Here is a 22,145-nt window from a genome sequence, read left to right as displayed (position 1 = left end):
GCTAGGTACGCACTTGTCTGGCGGTATCCCTTTGTACGAATCGTTCAACGTTGGGTCGAGACGCGTGATATCAAGTTCCATCCAGGGACCAAAATGTGTAATGTAGTTATTTTCCAGGCGAAGTTTACCGACGGTTCAGGTACTTTTTGTCGGGGAATATAATTCGTTCGCGTTCACTTCGTAGCTTCAGCGCCTAGAAAACCTCGACGTTTCATTGACCGTGAGAGTACGTCAGAGTGATATTATGCACTTTATATGCATTCATTATTGCCAGCGATCTAACTTACTACTAAACAATAGCTATAGGTACGCACTTGTCTGGCGGTATCCCTTTGTACGAATCGTTCAACGTTGGGTCGTGATATCATGTTCCATCCAGGGACCAAAATGTGTACTGTAGTTATTTTCCAGGCGAAGTTTACCGACGGTTACGTCGTGTACTGTGTCGACGTGCGCTACACTACAGCAAAAACGAATTATGTTAATTGTTCGTATGTTCACCAATTTTTTAATTTACAAGTAACCTTCTGTACCGTGGGGCACCTAAAATAAATATTTCATCCATTACTAAACAAAAAAACATGCCATTTTCGCTTAGCCAACATCTTATTATAGCTAAGTTATTAAATTTTCAATGTCCTGTATGTCATGAATTTCTCACCACTCGGAAGTCCAGATGGTACGCAGGCATACACTTGGGAGGAATAAACTTATTTCCCCGACTGAAAAAGGTCTACGCTTGCGTTTTTTAAGCCTCTGGGCCTGATGTTTCCAAAGTATAAAATGCAATTTTTTGAAGACCTGCAGCTCTAGTTTTAAACATTTTCTTAGCTCAGCCCCAACAATAAAGCTGGTCATATTTCGAAGTACAAGAAGTGCATTTTCCGGGACCTAACATCTCTATTTTTCAAACATTTCTTAGCTCAGTCACAACCATGATAGGGACTTATATATTTTGTTTCATGTTTTGAAGTATATAAGTCCAATTTCCAGGACCTCCAACTCTATTTTTCTAAATTTTCTTTGAACTTTTATTTTTTAAATTGAAAAATATGGATTGAAACAGTCATCGCGCATCGTTTTTTTGCACGCAGTATTTTATTTATGCATTATAAAAAATGGAAAAAATGGCTACCCTAAATCTGATTAAAATGACCTCAAATGACGCCAGAACGCGTTGCTTCCGGGGGCCCTTGGCGGCCCCCTGGCCCCCAGCCTTGTGATGCTCGCATAGCCCCCTCGTCGGGGAATGTAGCCCCCGCGTCGGGAAGATCCTGGCGCCACCCCTGAGCGGTCCCTTAACAGAGATGGATGCTGACGAGAGGTAGAAAGACTGATAGCTAAGTAAAGATCGATGCATTTAGACATTTTTGAAAAATATATAACATTTTCTACATTAGCTGGCGACAGTAACTACATAAGCTGGGAGGCAATTTTCGTTACTACATAAGCTGTTGATTGTTTCTACATTAGCTGGTGTTGATTTTTATTTACTACATAAGCTGTTGGTGTTTCTACATTAGCTGGAGGTTTTACTACATTAGCGGTGGATTGTTCTACATTAAATTTGATAGTTGGGTGGGCTGAATTAATATTCAGAAGACACCATCACGTTTGACTAGAGACCCTCCCCTTCCCCCTAACTAATGTAGGCTATCTTATATTTGTAAGATACCACCAGCAACCAATATCATATCATTTAGCACATTGTAAGGAATACCAAATGACCTATCACAGACCCCGCTACAGTTTGACTAGAGACACCCCTCACCCATCCAGTCCACTTCCCCCAACTAGCTGTCAAAAGTTCCATATTTGTTAGTTGTATGAAAAAATGTCTCTGGCGGGATTCGAAACTGCGACCTCTCACTTACAGGGCGAGTATCATACCACTAGACCACAGAGACATATATGGTATCACCACCATATACATTCTCCAACACAACATACACAAAATCTTTAGAGAAAGAAATAAATAAGAATAAAGATTTATACAATGATGATTAAAATGATCATTTAGTAGTAACAAAAAATGCGAAATTATAATAATTTGAATACATTATTTCATATAATATTAAAATGACACCTTAAGTATAATGTTCTTTACAACGCATGGCCCCTATACAATGTTTATTACAGTAAAACAATCAGTCTGCAACCCTAAACATTCACAATTACCATCTTTTTTTACTGCAGTCTGCAAACCCTAAATCTTAAAATATGCTTCAAAGGATGCTATCATGTAACATCCCGAGTTTAAACAAAATCAGAATTATTGTTACTGTACATTAAAAATAGATTAATAACAGGATGGTAAATATCAATATTATGCATTACTTGTTGGCATGTTCAAAACACAATAGGAAAAACGTTGTTTCTAACCCAAATTAAATGGCTTCTTCCATTGGTTATGCCATCCAGCATTATAACAGTTTATATCCACACACTGTTAACTGTAAGTTATGCCTGTATTCATTAAAGTTAAATTTATTCCTGGACTAAAGTTGAATCCACTTCCAACAACCATCATATAACCAAACACATTACTAAAGGCTGCTAACACACTAGGACGATAACGATCGACGATAAATAGACATAGTTTTTTGTGTGTTTTATCTAATTTATCATCTAAATTTAAAGTATAATTGGGCCTTTATGTATAGATATATTCATCATTGGTGGATTAGCATGTAGCTAATTCCATAATATTAGTTTAGATCTCAGTACATACATGTACATGCTGGTACCTTATAACAAGATCTTTAAAATATTGGCTAGCACATTGCTGAAAATGTGTAGTAAGTAAGTATTAATTATTTTAATGTTCTCATTGATACTGTTGGTAGCAGTTGCTTCATTTTAAAAACTCTTCTAACTGTTCCCTGATTTCCTTGTCCACACTGCCTATTAGAGATTGAAACCTTTCTGCACCAAAAGCTTGTTCACACACCATCAGTTGGGCTCTGGTGTACTCGTGTAGTGGAGTATTGAATACAGGGTCTTGCAATGAAAGCTGAAAATTATTTTTTTTACATATGAAATAATATTATATATTAAAGTTTATTACAATCACTATTAGCAACCTATTGTCTTCACAACACATCACACAGCTATTGAGTCTAACAGCCAGTCTGGCATTCTCATAAGTGTACAGAATGACTTTTTGACTGGACAGCTACATATTGTCGCATTGTGACAACAAAAGGGTGCTTTATGTTAACTGATAACAGGAGCAAAATGTGTTTGTCAGATAACTAGACAAAGTTGTTTAATTATTAAAACTTATCAGCCAGTAAAAATCTAGTAAAAATTATACACTGTTTGTTATTTTTCTTGGATATCAAAAAATAATAAATGTATAATTCAGTTTCAATTCAATATTTACCATTTCAAAATACTGTATATAAAAGATAAACAACACATGGCTACAATTAGAAGCAGTAGTTGCTAATGAATTAGTTTATACAGTACAATAATGAAAACTGAAACTGGTACCTGTCGTTTTCTTTTGTCATGTTCGGTTTCATATTCATCATCAAGGTCATCCCTATCTCCCATCACAAGATAACTAAAACACGGAAAGAAAAAATAGAAAGAAGACATTGCATTTATAGTCCAACCCACCATTAAAAATCGATTTTTTACAAATACACAGATTTGTAGGCTGTACCCTAGTGTTTGTCCATTTCACTGCTGTTTATCATTGGGCTTCATCCCTACCACTTTGTTACTAAAAGTGTGGCCTTTCATCCCAATGTGTAACAACTTGTTCACACAAATGATGCGTATTTGTTTAAACTTACTCAAATTGAGAGCCATTGTCTTCTCTCATGACATCATGAAACACCTCGACAATTGGATAAAACAAATCAGGAAAAAGTGTGACCACAGCCCTACAAAAAAAATAACAAGGCTACTAAGAAACAATATAGTAGAATCCTATCAAGGGGACAACTTCAGGACCCCACAACGTGTTTCCTAATAGGTTTGTCACCTGAAAAATCAGTTTATTTTGACAATATTGGCCAAGCTGCAAAAGTGTATTAAATGCTAGCCTAGGCCGGTGCAACCAGCGACCAGGTATTAAATACAGTACAAACCTTGATGTGCATGGCAATAGAGTAGTGAATGCAAGTGCTGTCAGCTTGCGTCTCTCTGGCTGAGTTATCTTCACCATATACTCGCACCAAAAGCTCAACAGTTGTTCTAAAATGTCTTCTGGCTGGATCGAAAAAAATAATACAATAGATTTGAACAGTTAAATATAAATTAGAATGCTAAGAAAATTGAAAGCCTTTCTTTGAGAAATATTGGTCATAGGAATTGTTTTGCCCTGTAGCAGCACACAAGCAGGAATATAAATTGATCCACATAGCTAAAAGAGCTGAAAATTAACAAAATGCTACAAGATGAAAACTAAAAGAAATCATGACATTTCATAACTAAATATCAGGGTTTAAAATTGCAAAATTTAGATTTAAAAAATGTTGCATTGGACCATTACCTGTTGATTCCACATAGTTCCTACTTCTTCCAAAAATTTGAAGAAAAACGATTGATTTTTAAGGATTAGTCTTGCAAATAGTGATAAGTATATAGACATCAGGATTGGATAAGCCTGTAAAAAGAAGATATATTTCACAACATTTAGTTATTTAACATGTTGGTTACTGTTAAACTTATTCCTATGCATATATAACATTTTTTTCTTCAAATAATTATAAAAAGTTAATGTTTTAAATTTTCTAAAGCAAATCGCTAGTTTGCTTGAGTGAATTGTAATCTTGTAGACCCCATTTTTATGCCAACTTACTAGACAAGAAAGTGAAAATCAAAATTAAGTACAGTTCATGGCAACCAGAAAACAACTATCGTTTACCTAATAGTTTAGGTAGATTTAAATATTTATATTATATATATATTATATATTTTTGCTTAATTTAACATTTTTCTTTTTAGATTTGTAGTCTTATGTAATTAATTTTATTTTTTGGTTTTTGTTTTTCTTTTCTGTTTTTGTTGTATTTTGTATATTGTATCTGTTCTGAGGGTCCTAAATGATCAGCAAATGCTGGATGGATCACCTCATTAAATATGGTTAAAATTATTAAAAAATAAAAATGTTGTACTGTATTTTACAACTAAACACTACTGAAACAGGTAAATCAAATGCATACATGAATTTGAAATTGCATAATTTTTTAAATATTTTATAATAATTATAATCACCTCCTTTTCAAGTATACCCTCAAATATCGTTGGAAGCAATGGCCGGAAAATTTCTGGTCCACGGATTGGGAAAAGTTTAAATACTGTTTCAATCAGCTATTAAAAAAGAAATATATATATATATATGAAAAAGTTTGTTTGAAAATTGTACAATATATATTTTAGTTAATAAATAATATGTATACATTACTTTACAGATAACAACAACCCCTTCTGGCTTTAACTCATGAATTAGATTAGCACAACCTTGGAAAATAACATGTGAATACGTCTGAAACAGAGAAGAAATTTAAATTTACAAGGTGTAATGGATTTTAGATTCATTCATTTGCTTATTTTTTATTAAGTTCATATATAACTATATCCCATTTGAGGCTTAGGTAGTCGAGTGTAAACAGTTAAAACAATGGCAATGCTGTACTAGACCTTGCAAGACAATAGTAATACCAAGCTACAGCTCAACTGTTCAAATTCTGATTTGATATAATAAACAGATATTAATAATCAATCAATCATAATACCTTTAAAAATTCTTCAGGATTCAGAAGAAGATAGGAAGTTGTGATCATAAAGCATTTCTTTAAATTCTCACTTCCAAGTTCTATAAGAAATATGAGTAAATTAAATAATACATGTGAAAATTACATTTTTAATACAGTAAACGTTATTAAGAGGTAGGATATAAATTGTACAGTTCAAAGTTATCCTTTAAATATGGATTCTACTTTTTAAATAAATTTTGAAAATTACTTATTGAAATTACTTAAATAGTTTTAATAAGTTTACAGATTCTGATAATTTTATATTTTAAAAATCAAAGGTGGGTTTTTACATTATTAATTATAAACTTGCCTAATAATGGTGGCATGTTATCAAATAGTTGAAGCATATCAGGTGTGAGTGAAGGAGCACACCTTAACATTTCCTGCCAGAGTTCAATGCCATCATCCAGTAGGTAGACATGAGGAGGCTGATTTAAGTCTGTGCTGAACTTAATGATTGGAATCAGGAATGGATATAAGTTAACACTTAAGGTACCAAGACTCTACAAGAAATAATAAATACTATTAATTTCAGAATAATGACAATCATAGAACTCCTCTTTTGGGCCACCCCCTTTAAGAGACACTTTCCATTAAACAAATGATGGAAAATATGTTTTGATGCTAAAACTGTATTTCATTTTATTAAAATTACAATTGGCAGTTGCGAATTGCATGTGGTGTACATTTTAACAAAAAACCTATTTTAAAAAAATAATTAAAGCAGATATAAAAAATGTAACAACATTATATGATTATTAAAATTTGTCATTACAAAACTGTGAAAAAATGTGTGCACAATGAATTCAGTTCAGTTTAGCTGTATCATCCCCTGTCGGATGTAGCCCTCCTCATGCTTCTGCCAATCCCATCTGCTCTATGCTATCCTCGCCCACGTGGTGCACAATGAATTAACAAGACCTAACTAGTGTAGTGAGTAGGTTGGTGCAAACAAACATTGCACAAAGCAAGCATAATACTTGGCAAATACTTTGCCAACATTTTGTCAAATAAAAAAATGTCAGGCCAGCTTCTACAGAGCCTGTAAATCCAGTTGTACACAAAAAGACTAATCTTACCTGAACAAGATGAACAAGCGTCGATAAGATAGCACATCTTAACATGTCATGTTCACTCGATTCCTCCCAAAGCAAAGGTAAATATTGTACAAGGTGCGATACATGTGGTTGTACCTTAAACAAAAATATTGTAATATTTGTTTTTTCAAGATGTTCTGAAACTTTACTACTAAACGGATGATAATTTTAGTGACTACATCAAAGTAGCTTAAATTATCATGCTGTTAGTGCAATATCTACTGCTTCCTTGGGCGTATGAACGGCAGACTAGTGACCTGAATTTTTTCCTAGTTTTCTCAAATTTACTTACACATAAAAATACAAATTATGTTTATGACTATGTTATACAACATTTTTTTTAATTTTAAATAGAAACAATATTTGAATAGTATTTTTAAATAAATATATTATTTTTAATAATAATAATGTAGACGTTATCATCGTTTTGTTTTTATATATTATTATGAAGGGCTAGTGTTGCCCAAAAGGTTTATCGCTTTGATATAGCTTTTTGCTTATTTTATTTGTATCTCCATTGATATCCAGCCCCTGATACCACAGCATTGACCTTTTTTAAAGTAATTTTCCTTTGGATTAATATTAAAAAAACAAAGTGAGACCATTTCAGCCCATACATGTTTTCTTTTCAAGCAGTCATAGAACAAGTACACACTTACAAGTTAAGTATAGAATACTTACACATGCTCCAGATCTTTCAATAACAAATGATAGAACATGTAATACATGCATCTAAGAAATAAAGAAAATGTACAGATCTATTACAGATAAGAAACACTGCTGACTTGCTTTTTGAACTACAGTATGATTAAATTGGAGTTGACCTTGTAGTACTGTATAACCTCTTTGCTTGTATTACACACATAGGCCCCGTTTCTGCTGCCAAAAATATACCGTATATATACGGTATATTTTATATACGGTATATTTTTTGGCAGCAGAAATGGGTCTCATAAAAAATATACCGTATATATTTGCGGTATATATACTGCATAAATATCCCCATCGTTTGTGGATATTATACGGTATATTCCAAAATATACCGTATATTTCGTTCCCCGTTTCTGCTGCACTCAAAATATACCGTAAATGTGACCCGACTCATGACACGAGGTCAAAAACTAACAGAGCGCGACTCGTTTGTTTTGGTTTTTCTGCTGCATTGAAAGTTGAAAAACACGTGTAAAAGCAAGCAACAGATCAAAATGTCACTGTGGACCGAACAAATCACTATTTTTGCAATTCAATTGTGGGGGGAAGCGAAAGTTGGGGGGAGACTGCATGGCAACAGAAGAGATACCGAGATTTTAATTACAATAAATCGAATGTTCTTACACGACAACGTGATGTAAAATCATGGTAAAATACTGTATAATAGAAAATGGAAACTAAAACGGCAATATAGGATAATATAGCATAATATAAACTCAATTTGAATAACAGAGTTTATTTATAGTGACATTTCTAGATTGTGCTTGTATGTGCGGTGTAAATTCGTTGCCACTTCTGCTCATTAGATTTAAAATAGAAAGCAATGCTACGACGTTTTGAGAAACCATCATTGTTTTGTTTTTGTCAGCATGTACCGGTAGGTAAAAACCTCACCACACGAGGTCAATCCATACTTCCGTCTCACGAAATGCATTTTGGGTAATGAAAGCCAACTTTTTTACAACCCACCCACGAAGTATGTGCAGCGGAAACGGTGCACGAATTTCATATACGGTATATATACGGTATATTTATACGGTATATTTATACGGTATATTTTGGGTTGGCAGCAGAAACGGGCCCATAGAGGATTAATAACACATTTATCTTTACCTTGGTATCACATTCCGATACTTGCTGTAGTAGTTGGAACAACAGAGAAAAACTTGTCTCAAGGTACTGGATGAAAAAAAAAGAAGAAAACAAAAATGTTACTGATTGATGTAAATATTTTATATGTAAATATATTTTATTAAATTACGGTTTTAAAAATAAATATATATATAATTTTTTATACAATATTTGCTCAAAGTGAATTACTATTATACAACAATAAAATGGCATAATAGTCAACAATTGAAAAAAAAATTATTCAGGGGGACAATATACCTTTAAATTAAACACCCTTCTTTCCAGGTGGACACATTGCTCTAGCAGATGGATGCTTTTACATGTTACAAAACCATTGCCATTACAAACCCCCTGAAGGGTTCTTTATAATTGTAATGTTTTTAGTGTACTTACTGGTTCAAAGTTTTCTGACCTGAATTCAAAGTCATCAATAGGTAAAGATAGAATTAAGGAAAAAATTTGTAAAATGTGATGGTTTTATGGAACTCCTTTTTTATTAAACGTTGATGGTGCCACAGCAGTTAATATGGAAACCTGGTGATTTACCAATACCCAATCTCAGTCCAGATTTTACTATCATACCAAAGTGGATTCTTTAGTGTTTGAAATTCTTGGCAACAAACACGTAAACATTTGTTGTTATATATTAAAATAATCTTTAACCAATCTCTAAAGCACAGAATGATATGAACTGGTGTGGTTACTAAGTACATTAAGAAAACATATTGTTTTACACACTCATGTGACATTTTACCATTAATGGGACAGGTCATGACAACCATTGATCTGTCAATGTAAATAGGACTGGATAAAGGATATCAATTTTGAGAGTCTTTGCTGCAGTGATCCTCACCACAAGATCCTCCTGGGGTGACAAGAGGGGTAAGACTGCTTGGTATACCAACGGGTGAAGACTAGGCGACAGCTTAACATCCAACCACTGTCCTACAACATTAATCACCCTTCGTCGAATTATTTTGTACCTAGAAATCAAGAAAACAACATAGAAAAAAAAAAAATTGAAAAAAGCTGTAATACTTTAATTACATGTGTTTTTTCTCGTATTCTAAAAGATTCAAAGTTGCAATAGAAAATGGACAGAACTTTTGTATATATAATCTCATGTATACTTTTACGTGTGTTAACTAGTATCAGTATAGCCATAATAATGTGTTGTTTTTGTAAACTATAGTAATCAATAATATATGGACAGTTTGTCTGAAATAAAGTTGAATTGAATTGAATTGAATAGTAAATATTTTTTCTTTCTCTATGTACTTGACAAAACCAAAGTTATGTACAAAATAAAACATGTTAGCATGATGTATTTATTATATTAAAAAATAGTGCTGTTTTGCTGAACCACAGCGAGGGTGTTAAAGAGCCGCTATTCAATCAAATTTGAACAATATGATGAAACCCCCAGTTTAATGGTTAGGACATCTACAGAAGGTTCCAGGTTCGATTCTTGGTCGGGAAGGATTGTTCTCATTTTCACAGATTTATTTATCTTTATCGTTACAAATTAATCCATTATTATTCAGTATATCACCGGCCGGTTTAGAATTTCTTCTAACGTCTGTATATGTTTACAGTATATACAAAAATATTCAAAATGACAACAACTTAAATACAACATTCATGAATGTTGTGTTAATCAGTGGTGTTTGCAAGTCTGGATTAAGGATCGTCAAATTTTTGAACTCATTATAATCAATCACGCTCCTTTTAAAAGAAGAGCTGTATTTTCAGTGGCATTTTAACACATTCATGTACGGTCTTAGTCTATAAAGCAGTGGAGAATATCGCAAAAACGGAATATCACTTGTTTGGATGAAAAGCTAATGGCAAACAATAAACTTTGTCTAAACGCATTTTTGTCATTTTGAAAATTGTGTATATGACACCGAAGAACTCTACTTAAATCATCTATCTTGCTATTAAGAAAATGATTTATATGCAATTTAAATTTACAGTTGATAAGTTTTCAGAAAAAAAATTAGTAAAGAAATACTGAAATCTGCATATAATTTAAGTGTGACATTTAAAGCATTTCCTTAGAGACATAATTATACTTTCTCATTATCTACACTTAGCATTTGCACACAATCATTTTCTTGGCATATTGGTCTGTAACTGTAACAATAGTCACAGATCATAGAGGGTTGTATTTTGCTCTGGCAAAACACAGACGGTCATTATTTTTATGTACTGTACCACATACATTTATAGTAGAAAAGGCTAATTTTCGATACTTTGATAAAAAGATCAATACAGTGCATTAAAACAATTTTCAAAACTTTGTGGCCCCAATATTTTTTAGTTTATTCACCTATTTTAGTAATTTTTAAGTCTGAAAATTGACATTTTGACCGTTTTGACCAAAACAACCCATTATGCACCAAGAAAAGGATACTTTTACTTTAGGTCAAACATGCTCAGGTTTACCAGGTATCTTTGGTGCCTACACATTTAAATGTTAGTGTTAGGATGTCTAGTCAAGTAGACAATTTCTAACAGTACAATTAACACTACAGTAACACTACAGTTCATGAATATAATATCTAAACTTCATTTAAAAAAAAAATTCAAAGCTGACATTTAAATCTTTGCAATAAAAAGTGGATGAATTTATCATTATTTTACAATTTTAACTTGAATGTAGTTTTGTGTAAAATGATCAGCATGTTTTTATTCTAACCTTATCCTTAAAATAAATATCATGTTATCTGACATATACACATATCTGACTACTACTACTCTACAATTACATGGCTAATTAGATTCAGATTTAATATTTTAGACTGTTAGAATTTTACAGGTAAAGTGTTGCATACTATTCAAATACAGTATAGCGTTAAAAAAAATGTGTACAGTATTGCCTGAAAGAACGCAATTTACTTAAAGAGTTTATATAAAGGTTAGAGAGCGAACTAAAGGACAGTGGAGTGATGTCAAGAGGGGTACAGTAGGACTCCTTTAAATGACCGATGTATATCTGTTTTTCTAAATATTTAGTATATAGAAATCTTTACCGTGGATGCTTATTCTGGAGTTCTTTTAAAAGCTGGTTGCAAAACCATTGATCAAAATCAACTTCATCATACAGTTCAAATGCTGACAAACCCACTGCATTATACACTAATAGAACAAATACATTGCAAAGAATAAAAGTGATCATTATTAAGTTTATGTACACATGTAAGTATTAGAGAAGGTGGGCTTAAATATTAATAGCAGTAGCACAGGAGGTAATTTTTGACATTCATATCTGTTAGTGTAATAGTAGGCCACATTTCTATAACAATATTGGAGCTTTGCATACATTTATAACATTTTTATCCTCTGTTATGAACCATTCAAAGGTGGAAATCCTGTTAAACAAGACCCACATACAAAAGGTGTCTGCAAATAAACATCAATTTGCTGGTTACCATATGAAATATTGGTTTCCAATTATCATTTAAGTCAAGTCAATTATAATTACCAGCTTCTTTTTGTAGGATACTTGTCATATTTTCCACATCTGTTTCTCCTGTAAACAAATAAATTATATTTTTTTTATAGCAAATGAACAACAACAATAATATTTATTTTAACAATAGTTTATTTATCTATTTCTTTCCATACTGTCTCTGCAACAGCTTCATTAAAAAAAAAAAAAAATTAATTGATTACAGATTAGAATGTATTACTGGAAGTTTCATCGGGTACTTCGCATATGCAACAAATGTTACCTATTGTTAGTCCCGTGTGTATTATTAGGTTACGATTGTACTGAAAAATAGGCTATGATCGTATTGAAAAATAGACTATGATCGTTTTGCTGTTTGCTAGTGCACTATAGAGTAATAATTCCGGCAAACTAGAGCCTAGGGACAGTGGCTCAAATACTCGGTGTCTAACTGGACTCTTTTGGCAACCCTCTTAAAATAGTCCTGTGACCGCCCCCGATATACATAAGTTAAGGATGAAAACGCCCCACAGAAACCTGCAAGGATGACTTATAAAGATTGACTTATAATGAATGAGTAATCATTTTATACTCAAAGTTGATACTATGTTGCTTAGCATACATTAGCAATTAGTCTTAGTTGTGAATGTTTGTACAAACCTTGGACAGATTCCACAAGCTTCAGTAGTAAAGGGGTCATTGATTCATATGCATGAAACAATGCTAGAAACAGTTTCTCTGTACAAGGCTTTAACATAATAATAATAATATAAAGTTAGTACATAACATACATAAGCACATTCTGATCTTTATGAATTAGAGCTAGAGTACATCAAAAGTACCCTGGAACTGAAAGCATATTAAGGAGCTTTAAACGGCCAATGACCTAACAACCACCAAAATGTCCACAATTAATTTAAATTACCTTGTTTCTAGGTCATCGCAAATCGAAAAAGGCTCCATAATTTATAATTTTGCGAGGATTCTTATAATGCCATTTGTTAATTTAGGAAGGTGGTAACTACTGGAATTTTTGATCCACTCAGGAAAATGAATTAAAAAAGTAAATCTCTCCTATAAATAATATAGCAAAAAATGTATCAATAAATGACATTGCTTCATGTTATATTCACCCTTAGACCATACTTCCAAGATTCACCAACTTCATCTGCTGTGAAATCTTCTGGGTCATTTTCCCAGTTGTATAAATCTTCTGGCGTCAATAAGAAATACGATGTCAGTAGACGCGTGCCTATTTCTGTGAGTACGGACTCTGTGAAGAATTCTTCTTTAATCTTTTATAAAGCAAAATGTAAAATATTAAAAACAAGATATTGAATATTTATTGAATATCTTGGGTAAATTTGGGGTATGTTGGTGGATTTGCTGAGCCAACCATGCCTGTAATATTGAATATGGCGTATTAAAAAAATACACCCCTCCCCCTGTTTGGTCCTTCATCTTTCCTAACAACCTGGATGGAGTTAAACAGATCTATGTTTGCTATCAATCATTTTGCAGTACTATTAAAATAGATTACAGTAATAGAAGAATTAGATAAATCATAACAAAGCATAATTACATTTCTGGTGACAGGAAGATAAAAATGTTCTAATGTCATCAGGCAAAGACTATTCTAATCTGTTGCATTACTTTCTTCTAGACATTAAGTCTGGTCTTACAACTCTTTAAAGTTTATTTTGGGAGTATTGAGTGGGTTTGTAAATTAGTTAACTCTCATATTTTTTACAAAACGTCACAATTTAATTAACCCAGGAGAAAATATCTTCAGCAGAAATCGAGGACCATGATAACATTGAAGAGTAAATTACATATAAAAATGATTGAATGTATCCAATTATCTTTCGGTCATTTCTGGTCAAGTACAAGGAAAACACATACTTCCAAAATTGAGAGCGCCACTAAACAACATTGTGCAGCAGAGTATTTGTAGACCGACCAGTATGCTATGCTTTCTACATGAAGTGCGGTGGCAAAATTGATTGGTCAATGTGCACAGCAGTGAGATTTGAGAGGTCAGATAATTGGATCAAGTTTAATCTTGGTGTCAACATAATTTTTTTTGAGAGTGTAACTTTGTTATTCTTGAGTTGGCACCTAAATTTGTCACTTAATTCAGCAAACTCAATGATACGAAAGTTAGCTTAAAAAATTTATTTTGACTCTTATATCAAGCTGGAAAACAGAACAAACCTTATTAATAGGAGTTTCTAACAATCGATAACATTTATTTAGCATTACTTATTAGATCATCCAGTTGTCACTGTGTGCCTGAGAAGTGATGGTTATTAAAAAGAATCATAAACCTCATAAGTAGCATGCATGATCCTCTTCAGTTACCTTAGAAGCTTGTATTCGACTTGGTTCTGTTTTTGCTTCAATTAATTTAACGACTTTATACTCATCACATGTGACTATGGCCTTCATGATGTTCATACATTCAATGATGAACCTCTCAAAGTTGAGATTCTCTGCCGCTTGCGTAAAAACATACGTGCTTGTAAACGTCAAAGCTCGCTGAATGAATCGGATGAAGCACACAGGATGATTAATTTGTACAACAGACAGCTGTAAGTACAGAAGAGGTGGTATGGTTAGTATAGAGTAGTGAAACAAAAGTACTACTATTTACAACACTGGTAAAAATTAACACATGTTGGTGAATATGAATGGTTTTTGAATGATATGTGCATAGGAGATGCAGACCTCATGATCTTGCCTATGTAATAAGTCAGTGTTTATATTCAAGGGTAGATTAACAATAACACATTGCATTTAATGCAGTGCAGTGTGAACCAAAATTAAAATGTCAAAAGTACACATTGCAAATATGGTTGATTTTTTTAGGATGTGAACATGTGATGCAGACAGCATCGTGTAGACATGAACAGCACATATATTCTAGCAAGTGTTACTAAAGGTGGTTAGGAATGATATAACTCACAACTTTTACAAGATGAATAATTTTCTTTTCTAATTTTTCTTTAAGTGCATAGTCTTCTATTTGGCGTCCTGGAAAAAAAAACATGTTAATAATTGGCCAGAATATCCTGGTATAATTGGTTGTGTGTTTATTGGATGTTTAAAAATAGTTGAAAGCCTCTTAAAACACTATCAATGTGCAAAATCTTGTTGAACATAAATTACTCTATATAATAGACAACCTTTAAAACTCACTTATTTGTAACATCTGCTCTAGTCTTTGAAACACAACTTCAATAGTGGTCTGAAAATCAAATGTATGCATTTATCAGGAGGGAATAAGCGATCGCTTGTGATTGGTCAATTCACTTGCGTTGCGTTACGTCCTTGTGTTGCGTCGCTAGTGGGAATCACGCTTCAGTAAGACCTTTAGTAATCAAATTGTTTGAAAACTTACCAGAGCATTAGGAAATTCACTGATTTCAGTCATTCCATGTACCATTAGTTTCTTGGCAACTAAAAGAAAAAACAAATGATATAATTTGTATTGAACATGCCACCGAGTCTAATTAATTACAACAGGATTAAAAAAGTTTAATGGTAATGTTTAAAATGGATTTCATTGCCAAAATATATTGAAAAACCAATGTAATGTGTGCTTTTCTTTTTGCTCTTAACTACTTGTTTTCTTCTGTACAAACATCTGCTTGCAAGGTTACAACACAATAGTACTTCATAGTCTAAGTTCCCTCTTGTCCTTAACAATAATATACAAACTCTTAGATTTAAAATTCATTTAATTGACAATGCAGTATATATTACGTCATCAACACATAAAATATATGGTCAAATGAATGAATGAAATGAATGTGCTGAAACAAGATTCACAATACACAGAACATCTCACGGTCAATTGTAATGGATGGATTATTAAAACTAATTGCAATAATTGGTCAACTCTGCCTTGTTTGGAGGAATACTGATTTTCCACTTCCATGTTTATTGCCCTTTTAAAAATTGAATTCTCCTTTAAAAAACCTGTGCAATTTAAAGTTTATTAAGACATTGTGCACCAGACTTGCATTTCCTGCATAATAGAATAAATTGATTGCGAATCTAGAAGAATTCAAGTAACATACAAGAGACACCAAAAGCCAGTCTTTACTTGGTAAAATATCTAGAAAAACTACACCACAAACACCTCTAATTGCAACGTTAATTGAGTGAATTTTTTTGCAACTCTAGAACACTACTGTACTATTATTAAAAGGTGGTCTAGTTTGAGTAGTGGAAGTAATACAGTATAATATATACAGCATATTTCCTCCATGTTTGGACTAAATTAACTAAAAAAAACGTACTTTTAAGTGACAACTGACTTGGTTCTAAACATGATGTAACAGCTGATTCAATGTTTGTAGATGCTTTATTAAGAAACGTTTCAGTATGATTATTCCAAAGTTCTGCTATAAAGTTGAAAAATGTTCTAGTAAACTGAAAACAGAAATATAAAATAGAAGCATAAAGCATAGACTGTTGAAAGACACAATAACAATGCTCATTCTTTAAAGTGTTTCTGTAGTCTGTGTTGTAAAATCATGCAAATCTGTAATTTTTACAGGTCTCGCGTACATCAATGTGAATATGCACTTTTATTTAAAGTGTTTACATTACACCGTGACAAGCTAGCATCTGTAACCCGGAGATATCCAAACATTTGTACTGTAATGTGAATCGACAGTATAAGAAGGAGGTGATCAAGAGAGAAGAAATATTTCTTGTTTTCTGTGGGTTTGAAACCCCCTCCCCCTCTCCGTTTATGTAGTGCATGAAGGAAGCATGGTCTCATGAACACAAGCCAAGTAGATCAAACCATCTGCAGAAACAAAAGCTTTTTAAAGAAGGTTTTAAACAAGTCTGTGGAAGCCTAATTTGAAACGTATAGACAAAGGCAATAAATATTTACTGACTTGTAATTGGGTATTTTTGGTATCATTGGAGTGTATTCACTCAATTTTTAAAAGACAACCCCTGGTATCTATGAAAAAGGGTATTAATATTGTAAATGAAAACAATACCTCTCGGAATGTCTTTTTGTCAGCAGGAAGTCTCTTAGCTGATAACGTTTTAATTACATGGTGTAACGTTAAGAGCAGTCTTCTTTGGAGAAAGTCATCGTTTTGTTTAAGCCCCTCCATAATCGTTGGCACAAGCTCTGGCCAATTCCGTGGACAATCAACTCGTGCGATTTTGCTAATAACAACAGCTAACTGGAGTGCAACTTGTGGTGCAGGCTCATCAAACCGTGTGAGCAGCTGTCTACGAATTGTTTCTTTATCTTCTTCATTAATTGCACTGTCGAGTGGAAAGTAGGATTAAAAAACAGGACTGATTAGTAGAAATGATTCCTTAATAGAAGTGGTCCCAGTAAAGAAATGATATATCAATATGTGATTAGAATATTTTCAATTTGGTTCCTAAAAATTGTAGAAACGATTTTAAAAGGTAACAAACTAGAATTTATTTTATTTTTTTTTCATCACATTTGTTTTGTTATTTCATATATTTCATTGCTTCATGTACTGAATGTATTATATATTAATATTAGAAGTTTATATACGAGTCGTATCTTGTATTAACTGAATGTATTATATATTAATATTAGAAGTTTATATACGAGTCGTATCTTGTATTATTGAATTTAGAATGAATATGATTATATATAATTTATTAAAAATTCTCTTTTGATCTTAGCACCCTCTGATTTTTATTTTTTAACAAAAACTCATTTTTTACATACTCGTTTTCATAAATCTGTGTGAAATGTTCCTAATAAATACAATAGAAAGTGTCAACATTTAAATAGCATTCCCAATGTGAATACTGTGGTGTTTGCTAAATGTACCAGCTACATTTTAAATTCTCATTCATGTTTACATTCGATAATTTTCTATAAATATGTATAACCCTTAATTACTTCAAAACACCCTACCGTTTCTGTTTACACTTAATTTTCAAGCTCAATTAACTCATGAAATTTAAGTGGGATATTTATATTTAAAACAACTTTTTTTTTGTTGGTTTCACCAGACTGGAATACAGTAGTTATCTAAGAGGCAACAACAGGTTTTGAAAAATTCTTCATCAAAGGACATAGTATACAAACATTATTATCCTGTAAACTAACACTTGTATTTAAAGATGTATTGTCCCCCTGAAAAATTTTTTTTTACAATTTTTGTTGTTGAATATGCCATTTTAATGTCACATAATAGTTATTGACTTTGACCAAAAATTGGATCAAAACAAAAATTATTTACCTGAAAAAATGGAATTTAAAGCAAAAAAATTGTCAAGTTGGCTGCCAGCCAATGGATTTTTGGTTGAATTTAACCATTTATCATGTAATTTTATAAGTGAAAATTATTTTTCCCCGTTTTTTTTCCTACGGAAGTGATTTACTTTATTAAAACTACAAAATAACCTATTCGAAGTCTGATTTAATGAATCTTCATTTTTCATGTTTTAAACAATTTTAAAAAGTCATAATTTTTACGGTAAAATATGATGTATTTTTAGGTAGATAAATGTACTGTAAATGTTAAAAGATGCCTAGCAAAAATAATTTGGACACAAAAATTGAAAAGAACAAAATGATGCCAAACAATACTTTATTTTCCAGTTTTAATTATTATGTAGTAAATGTTTGACCTCAAAAAATAATTCCATCAAATTGATTCCAGTTACCAGAAAACAAAGAAAAGCAATTAGTAAAATACGAAAACTGATTTTGGGCTTTGCTGTTCAAGTTGTACGTGGTAGAAAAAGCACCAGGAAATCCAAGAGAAATTACCAAAGTACATGATCAATATCATGATTGCAGAAGAAAATACAAAGACAGCTGAGAAGGAAAAATGTAAGGAAGGATGGAAAACTTGAAATGAAGCCAGTGGGTGTGTAAGGGAGTGGAAGATGCCCTAGACGGGCTTTATCTGGCTGTAGGGAGTTGGGACAGAAAAAAGCATATTATAGTTGAAATGACAGTAGGACAGCAGCTGTTCTTGTCACTTGGTATCATATTCAATCATCATACACATTGTACTGTACTGTCAGCTAACACTTACTTGGGGGCTGTTCTTCTCCAATATCTATCAATACCATTCTTGAAGTATAACACCGCCAGCCATCTCACATTTACATCAATACTGTAAGTGCTAAAAATTGACTGTAAAATAACAATTAAATATACTTTCATAAGCATAAGAAGTTATGATATTAAACATTCATTTTTTATCAGCAAAAATTATATTACTTAATTAGGGTTATAAAAAAGTTGATTCTTTTTGTGACTAGACAGTATTTGTTTGTTTGTTTTATCTTTATACTGGGTGACCTCTTCAGTCAAAGACTGATCTCCCAGAGGGCCCAGTTGGTGATCAGTGGCTGTGATGTACTAATACACCGGGGTAACCCCCTACTCGTCTCGAAAGATGTACTAGGTTCTTTAAAGTGCACACGAGCAAGTTGTGTACACTGGACCTACGGTTTATAGTCCTTATCCGAGAAGACTCGTTCTACCACCAGAACCATGGAGTGAGTGAGCCTCGAACCCCTGCCGATGTTATGGCTACGTGATTACGGTTCCACTGTCTTAACCGCTCGGCCACTCACTCACTTTCTCACTTATTTAATTGTTGTAGAAAGCCTATTAAGGGGACACCTTCAATCAGTACCCAAACAAGTGTCCCCTTAATAGGGATGTCCTTGGGTAGAAATAGGCTACAGTGTTAAAAACATATAATGCCTCTTATTCATTAATAGAGGTTTTCCCCTGAATAGGGATGTCCCAAAGGAGGCCTCTCACAGCTAGTAAATTTATACCTGAAGAATTGGATAGAATCCTGGTTGTATTTCCCAGCTTTTAAGCTTCTGCTCCGCTGGCTTTAACAGTGAAACATTTTGACTTGATGCTTCAATTAGGGTGTCTAAAACCACGTTCTTAGCAGATTCCAGATCCATTGCTATCTCATCCTAAAAAATAGTTATACTATACATTTAAGTTTGATTTCTCTCATCTTTTGAACTCAGAATACCATAATAATTCTAATAATATCCAGCAAATAAATAACATATTAAACTCTTGAAAATATAAAGAAACAGAAAAATAACTAATATGTTTATTTTTTGTTATTTTGTTTATAAATAATCATCATTTGAAATCAATAAATACACTTCTAAATTAAACAAACAATCCACTCATTTAATGATTTCTGTGAGAAAGGGGGCTCTAACTGTCAATTTATACATACACCACCTGCTAATTCGTCTGTATCTGCTGTGAAACTAACTTTCAAGATCCCAATTCTTATACATACAAAATCAAAATCAGGCTGCCATATGATGGATCGGATCATAACATGATGGAGGTTCCATCCAATGTACTAATATGATACTGTACTCATGCATTGAATATACTGTAGGCCTAGACCTTTAATAAAATAAAATATTTACATAACATTTCTATTGAAATTTATGAAAATTGGTTCATTGATAACTTGTACTTTTATTAATTCATGAAAGTACAAACATAATACAGTTAACTCTCCTAGCTAGTAGGTCCTAGCCTAGCTAGGCCCCCCTATATGCTATACTTTTCTAACACGCTAGAACTTGGAATGAGAAGAGGAGGACTACTAGATTCTAGAGTAGTACTCTTTTTTTTTTTTAAACCATATTTAATGAGGGTGATCCATCCAGCTATTGCTGATCATTAGGGACCCTCAGAGGTTCACAAGACAAACATATAGGCCTACACAAGATGCTCTACATAACATAAACAAAGTCTTATTACAAGTCTTTGGGAGTGGAGTAATTTGGTCCTTAGAAAAAATCCTGACATTTGACGGTACTCGAACCCAGGACCCTTGCAAGGCCCTTGCCTTTTGGGAGTGGTAGCCAAGCATCATAAACACCAGGCCACAACTCCACTAGCTAGGGCCTAGTTAGAGGCTGTCAGTGTCAGTAGGTAGGCCCTGGAGCCTAGCTAGGCTAGGCCTACCTACTGTACTCTAGGCTACCCAACCTAGGCTACTTTTACCTAGGCCTAGTAAGTAGAGAAGAGTAGGCCTAGGCCCTAGCCTAGCTAGAGTAGTACTACTAGCCAGGCCTAGTAGGCCTAGCTAGGGCTAGCTAGGCCGCACATCCATCAACCAATACCTAGGCCTAGCTAGAATAAAGGCCTAGCATACCAATCAATTAACCTAGGTTGGCATAGAACACGTGTATTTCGTTTAAATCAATATACAATATCATTATTTTACCTAGGCCTAGGCCCTATGCACAAAATGGAGCAAACATGTCAAACAAAATCGCATGGATCATCATCGGCGGAAAGAGAGAGAGGAGGGAGCGCGAGAGAGAGAAAATTACAATTGAGGGCGCACTAACTTATTTATCTTTTTTTCTCCTCCTCCACAAATAAAAATATGATAAATAATATCATTACAATTGACTCTCTCGACTGTATAAAACAACAATAAACCTTAACTTCTAACTTACTAAACTTTCTGGTTGTGAAGTATCATTGTAATCTTGAAGTTAAACATCAAATGAGTGTATTAAAAATGTTTGTTCTTGTCCAAGACTCACAAATGTTTTGTCATTAACGGGAAATACATCATTATTCAATACGGATGATACGTAATAAATAAATTTAATTTGATTAAATAACTGTAAGCCTACTAACTTTATGCGGTGATTATAAAACAATTGCACGTACCTGGTAGCTGCAACTCCCGTCCATCCTTTTTTTAATTCCTTCTATTAGGCCTAAATTTTGTTTTCCCATAAATTAAATAGTAATAGACCATTGAATTGTTTTTTTAAAATAATCATTGAAGGAAAAACATTACGTAGGAGATGATGGACTTTTATAAGTTTAAATTTTCATAGAAATAACTGCGAACATTTCTGATGATAAGCTAGTGTGAACAGGCGCTCTAGTCCCAACAATAATAATACTATAATAATAATATAATA

The 22,145-nt window shown here is 32.9% G+C and overlaps 1 protein-coding gene across 4 annotated transcripts; it reads right to left on the bottom strand.

The window, feature by feature from the left end:
• Positions 1 to 1,995: 1,995 nt before the first annotated feature.
• On the bottom strand, positions 1,996 to 21,507 carry LOC140062209 (importin-11-like). Of its 4 annotated transcripts, none has more exons than XM_072108307.1 (28): positions 21,428 to 21,493; positions 20,417 to 20,595; positions 19,989 to 20,138; positions 19,232 to 19,332; positions 17,186 to 17,462; positions 16,469 to 16,601; positions 15,565 to 15,623; positions 15,363 to 15,411; positions 15,130 to 15,197; positions 14,526 to 14,753; positions 13,298 to 13,459; positions 12,825 to 12,912; positions 12,198 to 12,245; positions 11,746 to 11,851; positions 9,530 to 9,693; positions 9,104 to 9,144; positions 8,693 to 8,758; positions 7,550 to 7,600; positions 6,851 to 6,964; positions 6,082 to 6,274; positions 5,751 to 5,830; positions 5,420 to 5,500; positions 5,230 to 5,325; positions 4,505 to 4,618; positions 4,101 to 4,222; positions 3,804 to 3,893; positions 3,496 to 3,568; positions 1,996 to 3,013 (listed from the first exon to the last, which is right to left on the bottom strand). In XM_072108307.1, exons 2-28 carry the CDS (start codon positions 20,519 to 20,521, stop codon positions 2,855 to 2,857), a joined length of 3,018 nt encoding a protein of 1,005 aa, XP_071964408.1. In that variant the 5' UTR covers positions 20,522 to 20,595; positions 21,428 to 21,493; the 3' UTR covers positions 1,996 to 2,854. The 4 variants fall into 4 exon arrangements, with proteins under 4 accessions (XP_071964408.1, XP_071964409.1, XP_071964410.1 ...); XM_072108308.1 differs by having other exon boundaries at positions 20,483 to 20,595; XM_072108309.1 differs by lacking the exon at positions 20,417 to 20,595 and having other exon boundaries at positions 21,428 to 21,507.
• Between the last annotated feature and the right edge of the window lie 638 nt (positions 21,508 to 22,145).

This window comes from Antedon mediterranea, chromosome 11, assembly GCF_964355755.1.
Source record: "Antedon mediterranea chromosome 11, ecAntMedi1.1, whole genome shotgun sequence".
NCBI classification, from domain to species: domain Eukaryota; kingdom Metazoa; phylum Echinodermata; class Crinoidea; order Comatulida; family Antedonidae; genus Antedon; species Antedon mediterranea.
This window is presented reverse-complemented; position numbering and strand designations above follow the sequence as displayed.